The following is a 16,631-nucleotide window of genomic DNA, read 5'->3' as shown; positions in this document are numbered from 1 at the left end:
TGTTGTGTTTGTTTTTACTATGGAAAATTGTACTTTACTGCATTATAAAGAATATGTCATACTTCATACTCCACTACATTTCATAAATGCATGTTGTTTTTATTTTTATTTATAGGTACATGAAACATCTAGTACTTTCTTCTCTTTACTGGAGTATTTTACTTTTTTTCTTGAGTACAATTGGAAAGTCGGTCTACTAGATGTTTCTAATGTACTTAAGTAAGGTCAAATAAATTGTCCAATTATGAATTTCAGTAAGTATGATATATGCTATATTTTAATACTTTAGTACTGAAGTCCTTAGTAAAATACTGCTCTCTTCTTTCTACTAAATTGCATGTGTGCTTTTCACCGGCTAGTGGTCAATAGTGTTCTCATTAGTGTTGGGTTCAATACATTTACATGAATATTCATTCATTGTAAATACTGAGCTTGTGATCATTTTCATATTATCATATGCTGTTACCATAAAACATTGAACTATCTTTATATGTGATGACAGAACTGGAGTGTGTCAAGATGAACAAAATCTGATAAAACACACACACACACACTTTCATTTACAAGCATTGGGTGCAGTTTCAACTATTCTAATTCTTCAGGATATATTCCTGTGATGGTATCTGATGCTAAACCACATCACTTACCATATATATCTGTCACATTTGTGTCTTGTTATGGCTGCTCACTGTCAGGAGAGGTGTTTGATACACACACACAGAATCTCTGTGAATCCATGTACCTGCTGCTCTCTGTGTCCATATATGAGAATCAAGCGTCAGATGCTCATCCATGAGAAAACAAACTGGCCGAACATATGTGCAGTGAGCCGTGAAGAGACAACACATCACACGCGTGTAACGCTTGAAATACACAACAGATCTCACTGTATGTCAACATCAGTGTTCATGTTTCCACACAGAGACGGGGTGAATGATAAAGTGGAGTGAAGTCAGTAAGCAGAGCTGCTGGAGATTTAATGGCAGGGATTAAAAATGTATTTGAGAAAGAAGCTTTCACAGTAACCAAACTATAACACACCTTCAAAATCTAAATGAGGTTTATGCACCTAGTGTCAATAAATGTCTTTTGTTTTATTTCTAGCATCACTTCTAAGCAAAACAATTAGTTTAAGAGAATATTCATCTTATATTCTGGTGTCTTTTAATGCCTGATTTTATCAAAAACTGTATTAATTTATTCTTAGAAACAGTTCATTACATCTACCATATTTGCAAACTCAAAAATAATGTGAAGATGTGAACTCAGCGATAAGAATCAGGACGAGAGAGAGAGAACCTCTCGCAGGTGTTTGAGGATAAATCCAGCGCTTGACACTTTCTTCACACTCTCTGGTGGTGGATATAATGGATTAACTGGAGCAGATCAGCATTAACCTCTGTAGTGTGTGTTTTACATGAATGTGTTATATATATTTCTGGAGAGATAGTGATGATTGTCTGACACAGGACCACACACACACACACACACACCCCTGTGAACCTACATGTACTCAAAAAAATTAGCTATAAACTCAAAACAACGACAATATATTAAACTATAATATAAATGATGTTTAGAAACAGAGTTACGTAATTCAAGACATATTATAGTTTACCTTCAGAGAAAGAGTCTAATGGTAATAATAGTAATGTAATCAATCTTTTAATAATGCAAATGTCATAATAACAAATGTAACATCAACCTTCAGAAGCAGAAAATGTGCTGAAATGTAAACCACAAGGCAGAGATTCCCATTCAGTTTCTGCAGAATAACTCATTGTAACACTTAATAAAACTTTACTCAAATTCTTCAACAACAAAGTTAACATGAAATAAAAACAATCAAGATAATAAAGAAATAATTTCCCTTAATGTATGTGAGGTGATTGAAAAGACTGTGTTTCTCTGAGCTTTCAGTTTCATTAAGGCTTGAGTAAAACTCATTTTCATTTTAACTCTCAAATCAAAGCAAATGTTTTCGATCTTAGGCGATTCTAATAGAAGCCAAATGTTATAGCTATAGGTCAAAATCATCTTAAAGGGACAGTCACTCAAAATTATAAATTCTGTCATTTATTCTCCCTCATGTGATTGTGAATCTGCATTCGTGTCTTTCTTCAGTGAAACACGAGAGAAGATACTTGTGATTTTGTGTCTATACGATGGAAGTCAATGGGGTTAAGTGTTGTTTGATTATCAACATTCTTCAAAATATCTTCTGTTGTGTCCTGAAGAAGAAAGAAACAGATTTTGGGGTGATCTATTCCTAAAAGTAATGTAATCAAGGATTAAAGTTTACTTTCATTATTTTACTTCTGGTCACAGCAGCAGCAGCAGCAGTAGGGTGACTGACATTGAACTGTTGCAGATTCTCATGAAGTGAGATCGTAAGTGTGTGTTGTGCTCTGACGTCCTCTGGTGGTGAATATGAGAAGTGTTATAATGCTTTATATTTCACCCCATACTTCACTGAAAGCAGATTTTGGTGTAAAAAAACTAGTTTAAATTGTTGAAAGATCATATAGAAAAAAACAGTACAAAAAAAGTGTGTTAAGAAAAAAGGTGCGTTTGACTTCATGGGTTTCTGCACATGCCAATCGGCGTATGGCGTCCACTATGAGCGCGAAATGAAATCACATGATACACACTGATCGGCCTGCGCAGTAACGCATGAAGTCCGAAACACCTCACATGTTTCTTCTGTCCGTGACGGGTGTAAATATTCAGTCTTTTTGGCCACAAACACCCGTGTCTGCCTCTTTCAGTTCAACCAATCACAGTCAGTTTGGCACTTCACCGCAGCCAATAGCGTTGGAGACAGTGCGCCAGCATGTGGAAATGACCCCGGCATCACAGACACATTCAGAAGCCAAGGAGTCAGAATACATCATAACACTGATCCGTCCTCGAACCCTCAGATGATCACAGCACTTTTATTTGATTCGGTTAATCCTGATGAATTTTCTCCTGGCTGACTTTGTATTCGTACTGCAGAGAAAAAGAGAATTACATCAACGAACGCCGTGATCTTATGAGTAAACGCACTGCGAATGTTAATGAGAGTTTACCAGGGCCAGCTGTCGTCCGATATTCCCCACAGTTATCACCCCGGCAAAGAAGATACACGGCAGCCACGAGCGAATGTACAGGAAGTCAGGCGAGGTGTATCTGCACGCGCACACAAAACAACACATGAAGAAAACACAGGCATGCACACGTGTCTTCAATGAATGAGATTATCAGAGACGCTCACTGAAACACGCCGTTGTAAACCAGCAGCTGTGTGGTCAGTGTGGCCAGTATGGTGATGATGACCCCCAGTCCAAACCCGCTGCGAGACCGATCGAACGTCCACCATAGACCCACAGAAAGAGCGGCCAGCGTCAACGAGAGCTGCACGTTATTGGCAAAATCCACCTTCTGTTAGCAACAACGTTAAAGATCACAAATCTTTATTCCGTCACATGTCACAACAGATCTGAAGACAGTCAGGATGAGTGTTCTCGATAAGACAACCACTGTTGTGACCGCTATGAGTGAAGGAGTGTTAAAAACAACACTTCCCGTAATTTCGATTTCAAAACCGACTTTAATGACAAGCTACTTGTAATGTCGGAGCGACTGACATACCGTGAAGCTTACTGTAGCTGGTAGGCTAACTTTCTAACTGGTTTGTTCATAGACCTTGGAAATCTGTCTGTGACACCAAAATCGGAACAAAGGTTGTGTTGTGTGACCTTGTCTATAGAGAAGAACGAGATGGAAGGATACAGCGCTGGCGTGATTTATGCCCACGAAGACGGCCACGCAGCGCATGACGTTGGACCACTCCCTCTTCAGCTTGTGCGGCTCTCCCAGATGACTGTCCATACACGGGTACAGCAAACCTATCAACGCTGAACAAACCACAGCAGACGCTTTCGATCAAACTCCTCACCGGATGGATCTTTAACACACAAGCATTGTGTTTGTGTACCTGCGGCCGTTCCACAGCAGGGCGGGACCCACCAGGCGGATGAGAAGATGCTGCTGATGACATCAGGAGGGAAGAGAGTGACGTTGCGCTGCACCTGTAACAGGTTGAGCACCAGCGCTAAGAAGACGCCCACCGTGAAGAGGGCGGCAGCACGGATCAGCAGGTTTACGGTGCGGTTGGTGATCATGCTGACGTAAGGACCCCGTGGCACTGAAACTACACCGCTCGCTGCAGAAATCTCCGACATGACACACGAGATCCTTCATCTGCTGCTGTCAGATCACATCACGCATGACATCAGCATCAATTCATGTCCATTTCTCTGGAAATCTACTCGAAAACAAATACACATTCTCCAGCTCAATAACTGGTTTGTGTGAATCAGTGTCATGAGTCATTCAGAAACAGTGTCTTCTCATTGACATGAATATTCAACATGCACAAATGAAAATGTAACCCAAGAAACGAAAACATTGGAGGGAAAAATGATTGAAAATTGTGTTTGGATGGATCCCAAGTAACATTGTCCATCCTATACTACCTGTTACTGTTAGTGAGTGTTTCATGACCCTTTATCAAGTGACATTATCTTATTCTTGACATATATCGCATATGGTTTGAATTCCAGCACGTATGTGAAGTAAACACTAATCATTTCACGTTCAGCACGTGTGCTTAAATACGTCAGAGAGGGGTCGAAGGCCACACCAGCAGCAGGCCGTTACAGCGCTCACCTCAGGTACTCGGTTATCATGACAGTGACGATGAGACAGAGGATTAACAGTTATAATGAAAACTGTATCGTGTAAGAAATAAAGATCACGCTGAAACAGGTCGACCATCATAACACATTGACCCAGTGCGGGGCAACCGTCTAAAGGCTCGTCGCAAAGATTAACGTCACTTACCGTTGCGGTGTTTTAAGGGACCTTGTTTCTCCGTGAACTAAATAATAAAGTCCTGAACGAACGGGACACTGTTACGTGAGGATAAAACACTTTACTTCCGCCCCGCTGATCACGCGGGTGACGCAGACCTGTCAGCAACCAATCAGAGGAGCAAGCACGTAACGTCATAAAAGCGGTTCACGAGCCTAATCAACACGAAGTGTCCTGTATTTGTTCTTGATTTGTTTTATTATTCTTATAAAAATGTTTGTCTTGTCTGTTTCGAGCCATGGAAATGTTTTATTTGCTTTCTTTTCATTAATCTAAGTGTTTCTTTGTTAAGTTTCTGTTGTAACATTGTTTTGTTATAACAAAATGTTCAATAAAGCATTTAAAATAAAAAATAACAATTAAACACGAAGTGGACTTTTCAGTGTGAGTTATTATAGGCTACGTTTAGTATACTCTGCATTCGATAAGTAAATAAAGTGTAAATGTAAGATAATTAAAAGATAACAGAACCCTATTAGCATTCTATGACCACCAGCCTCATCCGTTTTTATATTTTATTGAAGGTACAAAAAGTGCTCGAGATTAAAGGCACGTAGACAAAACAACGCGGCATTTCAATTCAGACATCTCGACGCACACAGAAATCTCGCGCGACTTCATTCGCCTCTTCTCGCCTCCCATTTCCGTTCTGAATTCACATTCCCGCCATCATCGACCGCTCGTGGGGCTCGAGCGCAATCAGCGCAGAAAACATCACACCCGGCAAAACTCACACACTGACCCCGCGCCGCACTGACAGGATTTAACGGTTCTTCCGCGCTTTCCGCAGGAGCTCGACTTCCGCAGGTACACGGTATGTTGTTATTGAGGAACATTTGACCACATTTCATCAGAATGTTCAGTTACGTTAGCCGAACCGAGCCTGTCACACGGCCTGAGCTGCTAATGCTAGCTGATTAGCTGTGCGTCTGTTTGCAGCGTGTAAATACTGTACACATAAATGCGCGGTTGAACAGTAAACTGCGTCTCTCCGTTAAAGTAGCGGTGTGAATGCATGAAATAACGCGAGGTGTCCGCGCACGCGAGTCAAGCTGATTCATTTAAAGCGCGCGTGAACTCTGTTTACTTTAGTCTTCAGCGCGTGTTAGTGCATGTGTTCATACGACCAAGAACACATTAACGTCAAATGAATGTCATACGTGTTGTTTTCACGCGTGACTGCTGTTAGTGGAGTGTAAAGTGACAAAAGTTTGTCTTTTCCGAGCTTATAGACTGCAATAGGGTTATCGTTGTGTAATAAAGTTATGGTTCGCCTTTTGCTCTAGTTTATATGTTATTAACTGTTTTTATTATTTAGTTGTGTTCGTTTCATTCTTTTAAATGTTGTCGTTCTGTTAGACAGACTGTAAAGTTGGAATACACAACAAGACCTTTTAACTAGACGTCAAACACTTTCAGATAGAAACAAATACACTACAGGACTTCTGCTCAGATTTTCAGTCTGTGCCAGTCTGCGGATTTGATCAGTTAGTGTGTTTCTATCTGAAAGTCTGCAAGTGTGCGATGTCGAGGTAAACAAAATCTGTTCAGGTTTCGAAAGTCTTGTAGTGTATTCCACCCATAACTGATCGAATCTGAGCGAAAGTCTTGTTATTTATCTTCGCCTTTACAAAGTCATGTTCATTTCCGGCACGTGCGCTGTTTGAAAAGTTGTCTCGCTGTTAAACAAGTTTTTTAGGGATTTGTAAAGTGCAATATGTGTGTGTTTGTCTCTAAAGCTCATCTTGTTGAAGATAGACGGCCTCATCTGTTCACAATCAGCTGTGTCCCGAGCTTCATTCATTCATGGCAGTCGCAGGCCCCAAACTGACCAGCGGTGGTCCAGTCCACATCCGTATTCACTCCAGTGAGTTCGGGACCAGCAAATGGAAAGAAGGGGTCTTTGAAATCCACGAAAGAGACAACAAGACCAATCTGTTGTTGAAATTTAACAGCGGCGGTGCTCCCAGAAGCTTTCAGGTTGGATGTCGTCTTTGCTCTTTTCTTTGTGTTTCTTGTAGGCTAGCGTTGTATTTAATCGAATGCTCTTCTGCTCATTTCTGAACAGCTGAATCCCAGTGTGAAGGTTTTGTGGTCTCTGTCGCCCGGCACGCACCGTGTGTCTATAACATTGAAAGAATGTGTTGTCATTTTGGAAAAACTGCCCGTATTGGTTGAGAAAAGAATGAAGGAATATTTTGAAACGATGAAGCATAGTAAACCAACAGGTATGACATTGAGTGTTTTTCTTTTCGTGTTGTTATAGCGCTGTCTGTTCTTATTCACATGTCACACACATTGTTTTTCATTTGTGATCTTTTTAGCTTTAAAGACAAACCAGGGAAGTGCCAGTTTTGGATTGGTGCTTGGGAATCGCACATCACAGAATGACACTGGCCTCTCTCCGTCACAGGTCCCGTAAATTCTCAAGCGAAATATGCTCAGGAACACATGCAAGTTCTCGATGAAATATTATGAGCTGACTTGCTGTTTTTCATTTCAGACCACTCCAAGACGTCCTAGTGTGGATAACAGAGAGGACAGCACACCCCGAAAGCCTCTAGGGAGCCCCAGTCGAATGACTTCAACACCCTGTCGCAATGGACTCTCGGAGATTAGGTTAGTGCATGATTCATTAATAGCATACTAATGTCTCTTTAGTGTGTCACAATAGTTTTTACTTGCTTCAGTCCTATATAAAGAGATGTAATTGTTTTTCTGGGTGTTTCTGTAGACTGTTTAACATCAGTTTTAGATGTAGTTTCTGATTTACACCTGTTGCTGTTCATTAGGAGTGAGAAGCGGAAAAGACTCATGAACTCTGATGGTGACATGACTGAAGACTATCCCAAAGAAAACGACTCCTCTAGGTACAGAACTCTCACTTCACTCTTGGTTTAGAAGTCAGCTTCAGATAATTCAAGTTAATGATTTTCTCATTTTGCCTTTGTTTAGCAACAACAAGGCCATCACAGACACATCCAGAAAGTTCCTCCTGAGCTGCAAAGACAAGCTGAAGCAGGCAGAGGAGAACCGGGCCACAGGTTAGTGGTCGATCATCTTTTATCTCCAGACACCTCCTGCTCAGCTCTGACACGTGCGTTTGATTTTTTTTCCTCAGCTCCACACGTTTCTGCTCCCCTCCAGCCAACATCCTTTTATGGGAGTAGATCAGGAACTAAAGACTACACACAAACACATTCATTTCTGGATAGGTAAAGATCTTTTGGGTCATGTTGCTTGTCATTTTTTTCATGAAGTTTCATTAACATAGTTTCCTACAGCATCACTGCTGTTAATTGTACATCACCAAATCAGAATATTACATGACGTGAAAACTAAATGAGAGAAGGTTTCGAGTTATAAGTAAACAAAAAACAATATTTGTGACGCATCTGTGGCCTATGTTACTTGGTACAACGATTGTATTCATATTCCTTATTCCTCCTAAAAGGTGACGTGCTGTAGACTTACATACTATAGTGGTGATCACTTAACACAATACTTAAGTCAGAACTGTATATTTGATGATAAACGGTGATGGTCAATCAAAGCTGTATTCAATGTTCTTCAACTGTGTTTCTTGTACAGGTCCAGCAGTACAGGCCCGTGTCCCTCTGCCAAGAGAAGCCTGATGTTGCCCAATCACTCAACTCCTTTTAAAAAGGTGCGTCCAACGCTGGATTACGGTGGTTGGAATAAACCACGTCCGTCCACGCTGGCGCAATCACAACCTCCACTGCAAGGGTTAGTGCTTTATTATTCAAAAACTTTGGGTGTCTGTTTGTCCATTTTATTAAGTTTGTTTGTATAAAACATAGGTTCTCCAACCTTGGGAATACGTGTTACATGAACGCCATCCTCCAGTCGCTTTTTAGCCTGCCTTCATTCTCAAACGATCTGCTGAAGCAGGGGATTACATGGAAGAGAGTGCCCACCAATGCCCTTTTGAGGTACTGCTAACGTAGATTAATCACATTTCTTTGATTGTCATGGCATGACACATAGCCTGTGATGAAATTCAAGATGTCACACAGTTTTCGTGTTTTCATTACAAAACATTTCAAGCTACTTCACACGCAGCGTGATGAGGTGTGTCGTCTCTGAATTTGTTCAATTGTTTGATTTTGCTTTGTTTTCCTGGGAAGGCGTTTTGCTCACCTACTGGCTAAGAAAGACATCTCGTCTCCAGAAGTGAAGAAGGACCTCTTGCGGCGAGTGAAGAATGCTATTTCCTCCACAGCTGAGCGTTTCTCAGGATATATGCAGAATGTAAGCGAGATGACTTCTCTGTTTGGTGCCGTTAACTCCCATGATGCACGTTCCAAGCATGTGTCTTTATTCAGGATGCCCATGAGTTTCTGAGTCAGTGTCTGGATCAGCTGAAGGAGGATGTGGAGAAGATCAATAAGAGCATGAAGAATGAGCCGTCCGTCTGGGAGGAGCCTCAGAACGCACGCTTGGCAGATGAGGTGGATACTTCACGGATCTACACCTGCCCCGTCACAGTCAACATGGAGTTTGAGGTGCAGCACACCATTACGTGTAAGAGGTGAGTTCACAGCGATGCAGGCAGACATGCTGTGTCACTGTAAAAGTAGTATTAGTGTAGCTTTTTCTGACTTAAATGTCGTTTTAATGAAATGCTCTTGTTTTTGTGCTGAACAGCTGTGGAGAAGTGGTGATGAAGCGTGAACAGTTCAATGATCTGTCCATTGACCTGCCTCGCAAAAGGAAAACGCTGCCTATGAGGTCCATACAGGATTCTCTGGATCTCTTCTTCAGGGTGAGGGATGCATCTGACACCGGTGATCTGTGATTCAAGCTTTAGTAGCTCAGTTTGAATGATCTACTGTCTATCACTCACTGTAGATGGAGGAGATCGAGTATTCATGTGAAAAGTGCACTGGAAAATCAGCGACCGTGTCTCATAAATTCAGCAGACTTCCCAGGTTGGAGAAACTTCCTTGATCAAGTGATGTCTTGAGTTCAGAAGCACAGGTGTAAATGTATGTTTTGTCTCTGCAGGGTTTTGATCCTTCATCTGAAACGCTACAGTTATAACACCCAGCTGTCTTTGAACAGCAAGCTGGGCCAGCAGGTCCTTATCCCTAAATATCTCACACTGCTGTCCCACTGTACAGATGCCACACGGCCTCCTCTCAGCCTCGGCTGGAGCGCACCGAGCACGCTGTAAGACTCACAAACACGGATCAAATAAATCCAGTCTCCATGCAGATCTACTGTTTACAAATCATTTTGACTAGCTGCTTTACCATTTCCACAGTCTTCCATCACGTTAAAGGAACAGTTCACCCCAAAAATTGTCATGTACTCACCCTCTTTATCGTTTTTGTTCTGATGAACACAGAAAAATATATTTGAAGAATGCTTGTAATCAAACAACTCTTGCCCACCATTGACTACCATAGTAGCAAGGAATTGCTTTATAATGTTGATTGCATCATCGGTTTGCTAAATGATAGCAAGTGCTCATTAGAGTAGTTTTCTCATGTAGTTATTGTCAGTTTATGCCACCGGTGTTCTGTAGCTGCTTGTAGCTATATTTAAGAGTATTGCTCTTTTTTTTCAGCTCCAGGACACTTAAGACATCACAGTCTGTCAACTCTTCCACACTACGGTGAGAACGGTGCTTAGATGTGAACACAAGCCTACATTCACAGGAGTCAGTTACTCATTTGTTTTGTTGTTTTACAGGAAGGGTTCTCAGAAGCCGGAAACCTCAGGAGTTATGTTATGCGACTCTGACAGTGAGGAGGAACTCGTCAGAAAAGTTGCTCGCAAGCATCAGTCGGAAGATGACCGGACGGAAGAGGTGAGATCTCTTAAAGTGATGGTTCACCAAAAATGAAAATTCTCTCATTTACTCGCCCTCAGATTGTTCCAATCCTGTATTAGATGTCTTTGTTCTGCTAAACACAATCCTTTGTGTTTGCAAGAATGTCATTAACCGAGCAGATTTGGACTTGTTGCTCGAGATCTGCTCCGTTTTTGACATTTTCAAATATCATCCTTTGTGTTTATCAGAACAGACATTTATACAGGATTGGAACAATCAGAGGGTGAGTAAATGATGACAGATTTTCATTTTTGGGTGAACTGTTCCTTTAATATCTGAATGAACAGCATTGGTGTCATGAATCAGAATCAACCTCTCTCTCTCTCTCTCTCTCTCTCTCTCTCTCTCTCTCTCTCTCTCTCTCTCTCTCTCTCTCTCTCTCTCTCTCTCTCTCTCTCTCTCCCCCCACAGGAGGAGCACTCCGATTTTAAAGGTATCAATGATGATGAAATGCTGGCAGCTGTTCTGGAGATGACGTGTGAGGGCACCAGTATGTCCGCATGCCCTGACGACGAGCCCACCAGCAGTCCTGACACAGGGTTTGGAGACACTGACAGTCACGATCTGACACATCATTTAGATCTGCCGGATGGAGAGAAACAGCCCGCAGGTGCGTGACTCGACACTAAGCGTTTGGTTATGATCACAGGCTTGTAGTGTTTTCACACACCGTTCACAGCATGACATTAAGTTGAACTGAATCTGATGTCCAGATGGTCTCGAGTCTCTGGATCTGACCATGGATGAGAACAAGGAGAACCAGACCCCAGAGGGGGTGCAGGGAGAACTGGACTGGGTTCAGCAATACAGCTTGGATCAGGAGCGTGAGGAGCAGGAACTTCAGCAGGCCCTCGCCCAGAGCCTGCAGGAACATGTAAGAACATCATCATCTCAGACTCCTTTCAAACGATGATTTAGAGAAACATTAAAGTCTTGTGTTAACACCACAGGAGGCGAGAGAGATGCGAGAAGATGATGATCTGAAGAGAGCTACTGAGCTTAGTCTACAAGGTCAGACCTGAATCTGCTGCTGTATGAATGATAATGATGATGGTGTGCTGTGTGTTAACTTGAAGGTTTGTATTCTTGTAGAGTTTAATAACTCTCTGCCCGAGCTGCTGTGCTCTGATGATGACTCTGGAAATGAAGATGGTCTGGATATGGAGTACAGCGATGCAGAGGCTGAAGAACTTAAGAAGAACGCTGAGGTGAGTCCGAAAAGCCTTGCTTTCAGCACATGCAGTTTTTTTCACGTTGTGACCATGCTTACTTGCTTTGCTCTGTAGACTGGAGATCTTTCCAACTCTTTCAGACTCATCAGCGTGGTCAGTCACATCGGCAGCAGTTCTTCATCAGGTAATAACCTTTTGTCCGGACTTGATTTATTAATTTAGCTGTTGCCGGACAGTCATTTTTAAAGGCAGGTGTTTGATGTGCAGGACATTACATCAGTGATGTCTATGACATGAAGAAACAGTCGTGGCTCACATTCAATGATCTGGACGTGTCCCGCACACAAGAGTCAAGCGTTCAGAGAGATCGTGACCGAAGCGGATACATCTTCTTTTACATGCACAAGTCAGTCATTTTTTTGTTTGTCATTACAGCTTGTTCTGTTACTTGTCTTTCATGTTGGCTTCAGACTACACAAGTTCAGCCTGAGGGTGTTGTGGTAAATCATAAATGACAGTGAACTTTTATATGTAATCATCGATTTATTTCATACACCAAACATTAACAACAGGTTCTGGTCACATCTGTGACATAAACCAATAGGAGCACTCAAGCTCTGCAGGTGTAATACAGTTTAGCTGTGCTGAAGAATCTAGAAACAATCACATCTCTCAACACATACAGAATGTTGTGAAGAGGTAAAGGAGTGTGTTTTGAGTTTGATTTGTTTCCACAGAGATGTGTTTGAGGAGCTGTCTGAACAGGAGAGAGCAGGAGGAGATGCCGGCCGAACGGTACTGCAGCCGTTATAAGAGACACACACGTGCGTCAATGCGGATCATTCTACTGATGAAGAGCTGAAGTGAGCCGTGGGTAACAGCACACCTCTCATTCCGAGAACACCTGTTCCTCTGATTCTCCTGTCCCAGTTCTGTGTCAAACCAAACTTGTGTAAATTAAAGTCTCAATGGGTACGTGTCGTAGAAGCCCATATAGGTACAAAATGGAGAAAAGCAGAAAAAATAAATATAAATATATATTGAAAGCATTTTGAGTTCCTTACAAGCTGTAACTTCAACCTCATGAGAAGTTGCGCTTAGTTTTTCTTTGATTTGAAGAATTCCCTCTGGTAAACTTATGCATTAAGAAATCTATAAAGACAGAGAAAGCTCGTTTGCTGTTGACCTGTTTTCGACTTTTACATTTTCTTTATGATATATTGCAGAGAGAACTCTATTCTTGTATGTGTTAATGAGTGAAATGGGGATTATGGGGCATCTGTTTCGTGTTTGATATGCAGCTGAAGATGTGGTGCAATACTTGCTTTGCCATTTGGCTTTTATATGACTGTCCTATAGCGATGAGGAGGGCGAACGCTTGCGCTTTATATTCCAGACTTTACTGATGAGACTGTTTCTTTTACTCTTGTTTTATAAACGTTCCTCTAACAAGCTCGCTGTTATCGATGTAGCTTGTCTTTTTTAAAGATCTCACTCCACGATTCTTTATGCCTCCAATATCTACAGAGACCGTGCACTCCTTTTGTTTTCCGTCTGTCATTGTGAAATTGCACAACCGTCGCGTAGAAAGCTTCATGTCGGTCGATAGGATTATTTATTTAAGGACCTTGTTCATCATCATTCTGTCTGATTAAAACTGTACCGTCTTGTTTTTGATAACCACTTTGTTCATTTGTTGTCATGTTTCTGTTCATGTGATGAAGGTGGATGGAAGTGTGGAAACTGTGTGTATGTTATTCTCTGAAACAGTGCTATAAGCTCTAATTTACTGCTTAGTATTCAATCTTTGACTTCCTTAAACACACATTTTAAAATAAAATTTATTTAGAAAAACACCTGGATTGCTTCATTTCAGTGTACAAGAATCGTATGTTTCCAGTAGCGCATCGTGTGTGTGTTACGTGCATCTCTTTGTGACGGGTTCCAGTCGGCTGCCTGTTATCCTGTTGAACTCTCTGAGAATGTAACTTTCCTTCTGTAGCATCTGTGGACACAAGGGAAATGTGCTCAGTTCTCTTGCACTTACACTTTTTCAGTGTAATGTGGTAAAAACATTCTTACCTCACTCCACTCTTCCTCCGTCTCATGTCTGTATCCAAGTAAGTGGCAGATTCCATGTGCTGTGACCACCTGTGTCATGAGAAGCCAGGATGTACAATTATAAATCAATCTATCTGGAAACAGACATTTACCCTCGTACTTTAATTTAAATATTTAAAGTAGGGTGTTATTGGAGTACAACTATTCAGGAGTCAATGATTGTATCAAACGTTGGTTCTGTTAAGAAAACCAAGTCAATCTTACTGTAAGGGTGTCGTGAAGGTCCTGTGACGTCTCTTTACACTGTTGCATTATATATTCTACCCCTAAGAAGATGTCCCCTAAAGTATACTCGTCTCTGTGGAGGGCATAAGGCAGTTTGCCGGGCCTCAGGTCCTTGAGAAATGAAACGAACAGTCATTAGATGTGAGAGCGCAGACCGATCAGCGTGTGCCATCAAACCTGTCGCGATACTTCGGTGTCATGAAGTCGTGCATCGTTGTTAGTACCTCGTGGAAAGAGAATGAAAGCACGTCTGTGGGTTGGTTCTGTCTCCTGTACGCGTGATTTATTCTCTGAATCTTGCGGTTGTCCACGCATATGACGCTCATGTCAAACCTCTGGACACCGAAGATCAGTCTCAGTGTTTCGACATCTGCTCTGAGTCTCGCGCGTCTCAGAGACACCACACTCTGTAGATTCCTCACTACTACGCCCATCATACAACACTAAATATTGACATCTGAGGAGACGTTCTGTAGCGCTCCACGAGCTGACTGTATTAAACGCGTCTTACAGACTGGTCAGAGGGTCATAACTCCTTCGAGAAAGTAGAAGTATTACAAAGATGAGGATGTTCTTTCTGTCATTTCTCCTCACGCTGCGTCCATTGATTTAAAGCCGTCAGACACTCACGTGACGACAGGTCGGAGGAGATTTCAAAATAAGAGGATGTACATGTTCAAAGATGCTATTTTAGATTCTTTTAATATATTATATTGGAAAATGCACAGTGAAGTAGATTTCAAAGTTTTACAATTGCTAGCGGCACTTTCTCTATTCTTATCCCTTTGTGTTTATTTATCTGAAGTGACGCCGCATTTCCCACAGGAAGTGGAACTCGGACTTCCGGCAGTGGTTTGCGCGTTCGTATTGGAGGTCACTTTGCTTAAAACGGGTAAATATGTCGCAATTGAACACGCTGTCACAGTATTGCGCAGAATAATGCTGTATTTTACGCCGGTTTGATTTGAACAAGGATTTATTTTCGCTACTGACTGAATGAATGTATTGTTTGTTTGAGGTCTGATGTCACGGAGATGTCTGTTTGTGTTTCTGACGTCTGTCTCGCACGCACACAACACGCACACACACAACACAACACATTCTTAAATGACTGAAACGGAATTGAACTAAACACTGTTTACAAAGATAACAGCTGCATCCTCTGCTCTTGTCCGTGAGCTTCAGCGACGTGTTTCTCCCAGATCTCATTCAATGTGTCCCCTCGTTAGTAAAGTCGTTCATGAATAGATCGTATTTTCTAAGGCAAGTTTTGTATTTGGTATTTGAACTTTGTGTGATGTCTTCTGCAGCAGTCATGGGTGGAGATCACGGACACGGAAAGTTATCCATTCCCGACTACAAGGTGTGGAAATGGGAAGGAACACCGCTGGAAATGACCCAGCAAAGGCTCGCTCGACGAGGACTCAGAGACCCATGGGCACGGTAAGATAAAACGAGGAGTTTATTTGCACAAACAGATAACAAGGTTTTGGGTTTCAAAATGAGAACTCCATGTTTTTTCCAAAATCATGTTTTTTATTGTGTTTGTTTTAATTAATATCAATCAAACTGCAGTAGGCTTTTTCTATTTAAACCGTAATAACTCCAAAAATACAGCTAACTAACACAATGAAAACTCTTCAAATGTTTTAAGGCTGATGCTAATGAACCGGGTTAGAAAATGTAGTTACTATGTAAAAATGCTCAAAAATGCTGTATCACCAATCACAGAATGACTTTAGGAATGAAAAAGCTACACAGAAGCAACAATGTTTGTGTTTTTGCAGGAATGAGGCATGGAGATACACAGGCAGCTTCGGCATACCAGTTACCTTCAGGGATGTGCTCATGCGTGGATTTAAGACGGGTTTTGCAGCATTCGCTGTAGCGCTGGCAGTGGAGTATGCATTCTTCCCTCCAAAGAAGTCCGAGCACTAATGTCATCATCAATTGTCACCACGGGACTCTGTGATTCTTGCAGGTTTAAGACTTTTGTTGTCTTTCTTTAAAGACCTTAGCCCATGAAGGGCTTCCTAATGCCTGTGTGTTCATTCATCATTGCATTTCCCATCACCAGTTTATAGAATAAATATTATTGAGTTACCTTGAGTCTTGAGCTTGATTTTAGTTTTTGTTTTGTGCTTGCACATTAATTTGCTGCTTTAGTCAGTTGTGTGTGATTTGAATAAGAACTTTTTCATGGCTGTGTCAGAGGAGACATAAACTGTATGTATTCAGCCTCTGATATGATCTCACACACACCGTGAATCGTTTACACTGGAATTCCAGTTCGGATTAAGTGCACATCACAATACACAGACAGCTTTGATCAGAGT

At 41.6% G+C, this 16,631-nt stretch overlaps 4 protein-coding genes across 12 annotated transcripts; 2 read left to right on the top strand and 2 right to left on the bottom strand.

Moving 5' to 3' along the window:
* Positions 1-1,440: 1,440 nt before the first annotated feature.
* Positions 1,441-5,095, bottom strand: insig2 (insulin induced gene 2). Of its 3 annotated transcripts, none has more exons than XM_079463533.1 (6): positions 4,888-5,031; positions 3,980-4,251; positions 3,775-3,899; positions 3,257-3,423; positions 3,072-3,171; positions 1,441-2,991 (listed from the first exon to the last, which is right to left on the bottom strand). In XM_079463533.1, the coding sequence occupies exons 2-6, from the start codon at positions 4,224-4,226 to the stop codon at positions 2,950-2,952; spliced, it is 681 nt and encodes a 226-aa protein (XP_079319659.1). In that variant the 5' UTR covers positions 4,227-4,251; positions 4,888-5,031; the 3' UTR covers positions 1,441-2,949. The 3 variants fall into 3 exon arrangements, with proteins under 3 accessions (XP_079319659.1, XP_079319658.1, XP_079319660.1); XM_079463532.1 differs by having other exon boundaries at positions 1,625-2,991; positions 3,980-4,309; positions 4,888-5,095; XM_079463534.1 differs by having other exon boundaries at positions 1,625-2,991; positions 3,980-4,248; positions 4,888-5,027.
* A 477-nt stretch (positions 5,096-5,572) lies between these two features.
* On the top strand, positions 5,573-13,798 carry usp37 (ubiquitin specific peptidase 37). Of its 2 annotated transcripts, none has more exons than XM_079463521.1 (24): positions 5,573-5,731; positions 6,657-6,897; positions 6,986-7,145; positions 7,242-7,330; positions 7,421-7,536; positions 7,710-7,787; positions 7,873-7,961; positions 8,039-8,132; positions 8,509-8,664; positions 8,739-8,870; positions 9,066-9,189; positions 9,264-9,469; positions 9,586-9,703; positions 9,790-9,869; positions 9,946-10,110; positions 10,511-10,558; positions 10,636-10,753; positions 11,189-11,387; positions 11,491-11,651; positions 11,728-11,788; positions 11,870-11,985; positions 12,064-12,133; positions 12,217-12,355; positions 12,687-13,798. In XM_079463521.1, exons 2-24 carry the CDS (start codon positions 6,724-6,726, stop codon positions 12,760-12,762), a joined length of 2,769 nt encoding a protein of 922 aa, XP_079319647.1. In that variant the 5' UTR covers positions 5,573-5,731; positions 6,657-6,723; the 3' UTR covers positions 12,763-13,798. The 2 variants fall into 2 exon arrangements, with proteins under 2 accessions (XP_079319647.1, XP_079319648.1); XM_079463522.1 differs by having other exon boundaries at positions 5,574-5,724.
* Positions 12,478-14,956, bottom strand: ybey (ybeY metalloendoribonuclease). Of its 5 annotated transcripts, none has more exons than XM_079463537.1 (6): positions 14,520-14,956; positions 14,275-14,406; positions 14,032-14,100; positions 13,876-13,954; positions 13,014-13,101; positions 12,478-12,881 (listed from the first exon to the last, which is right to left on the bottom strand). In XM_079463537.1, the coding sequence occupies exons 1-5, from the start codon at positions 14,730-14,732 to the stop codon at positions 13,031-13,033; spliced, it is 564 nt and encodes a 187-aa protein (XP_079319663.1). In that variant the 5' UTR covers positions 14,733-14,956; the 3' UTR covers positions 12,478-12,881; positions 13,014-13,030. The 5 variants fall into 5 exon arrangements, 3 of the variants coding, with proteins under 3 accessions (XP_079319663.1, XP_079319665.1, XP_079319664.1); XR_013787091.1 differs by having other exon boundaries at positions 12,479-12,881; positions 13,807-13,954; XR_013787092.1 differs by lacking the exon at positions 13,014-13,101 and having other exon boundaries at positions 12,479-12,881; positions 13,807-13,954.
* Positions 14,496-16,403, top strand: ndufb3 (NADH:ubiquinone oxidoreductase subunit B3). Of its 2 annotated transcripts, XM_079463550.1 has the most exons (4): positions 14,496-14,963; positions 15,101-15,187; positions 15,606-15,738; positions 16,083-16,403. In XM_079463550.1, exons 3-4 carry the CDS (start codon positions 15,611-15,613, stop codon positions 16,231-16,233), a joined length of 279 nt encoding a protein of 92 aa, XP_079319676.1. In that variant the 5' UTR covers positions 14,496-14,963; positions 15,101-15,187; positions 15,606-15,610; the 3' UTR covers positions 16,234-16,403. The 2 variants fall into 2 exon arrangements, with proteins under 2 accessions (XP_079319676.1, XP_079319677.1); XM_079463551.1 differs by lacking the exons at positions 14,496-14,963; positions 15,101-15,187 and adding an exon at positions 15,382-15,519 and having other exon boundaries at positions 16,083-16,402.
* Positions 16,404-16,631: the final 228 nt, after the last annotated feature.

The sequence above is a fragment of the Barbatula barbatula genome (genome assembly GCF_947034865.1).
Source record: "Barbatula barbatula genome assembly, chromosome: 9".
In the NCBI taxonomy this organism is placed as follows: Eukaryota; Metazoa; Chordata; class Actinopteri; order Cypriniformes; family Nemacheilidae; genus Barbatula; species Barbatula barbatula.
Note: the sequence above shows the minus strand (reverse complement) of the source record. Positions and strands in the feature narration are given on the sequence as shown.

Bases quoted from the DNA above. Each gene is read 5' to 3' on its own strand.
- insig2 (XM_079463532.1), bottom strand. From the start codon at position 4,226: ATGTCGGAGATTTCTGCAGCGAGCGGTGTAGTTTCAGTGCCACGGGGT. The intron at 3,424-3,774 runs GTATCCTTCCAT...TGTTGCTAACAG, and splicing joins GCATAAATCACGCCAGCGCT to AAGGTGGATTTTGCCAATAA. The intron at 2,992-3,071 runs GTAAACTCTCAT...TTTTCTCTGCAG, and splicing joins TCGGACGACAGCTGGCCCTG to TACGAATACAAAGTCAGCCA.
- ndufb3 (XM_079463550.1), top strand. From the start codon at position 15,611: ATGGGTGGAGATCACGGACACGGAAAGTTATCCATTCCCGACTACAAG. The intron at 15,739-16,082 runs GTAAGATAAAAC...GTGTTTTTGCAG, and splicing joins CTCAGAGACCCATGGGCACG to GAATGAGGCATGGAGATACA.
- usp37 (XM_079463521.1), top strand. From the start codon at position 6,724: ATGGCAGTCGCAGGCCCCAAACTGACCAGCGGTGGTCCAGTCCACATC. The intron at 7,331-7,420 runs GTCCCGTAAATT...TTTTCATTTCAG, and splicing joins CTGGCCTCTCTCCGTCACAG to ACCACTCCAAGACGTCCTAG. The intron at 8,665-8,738 runs GTTAGTGCTTTA...TATAAAACATAG, and splicing joins TCACAACCTCCACTGCAAGG to GTTCTCCAACCTTGGGAATA.
- ybey (XM_079463537.1), bottom strand. From the start codon at position 14,732: ATGATGGGCGTAGTAGTGAGGAATCTACAGAGTGTGGTGTCTCTGAGA. The intron at 14,407-14,519 runs GTACTAACAACG...TCATTTCTCAAG, and splicing joins TTTCATTCTCTTTCCACGAG to GACCTGAGGCCCGGCAAACT. The intron at 14,101-14,274 runs GTAAGATTGACT...CTCATGACACAG, and splicing joins ACCTTCACGACACCCTTACA to GTGGTCACAGCACATGGAAT.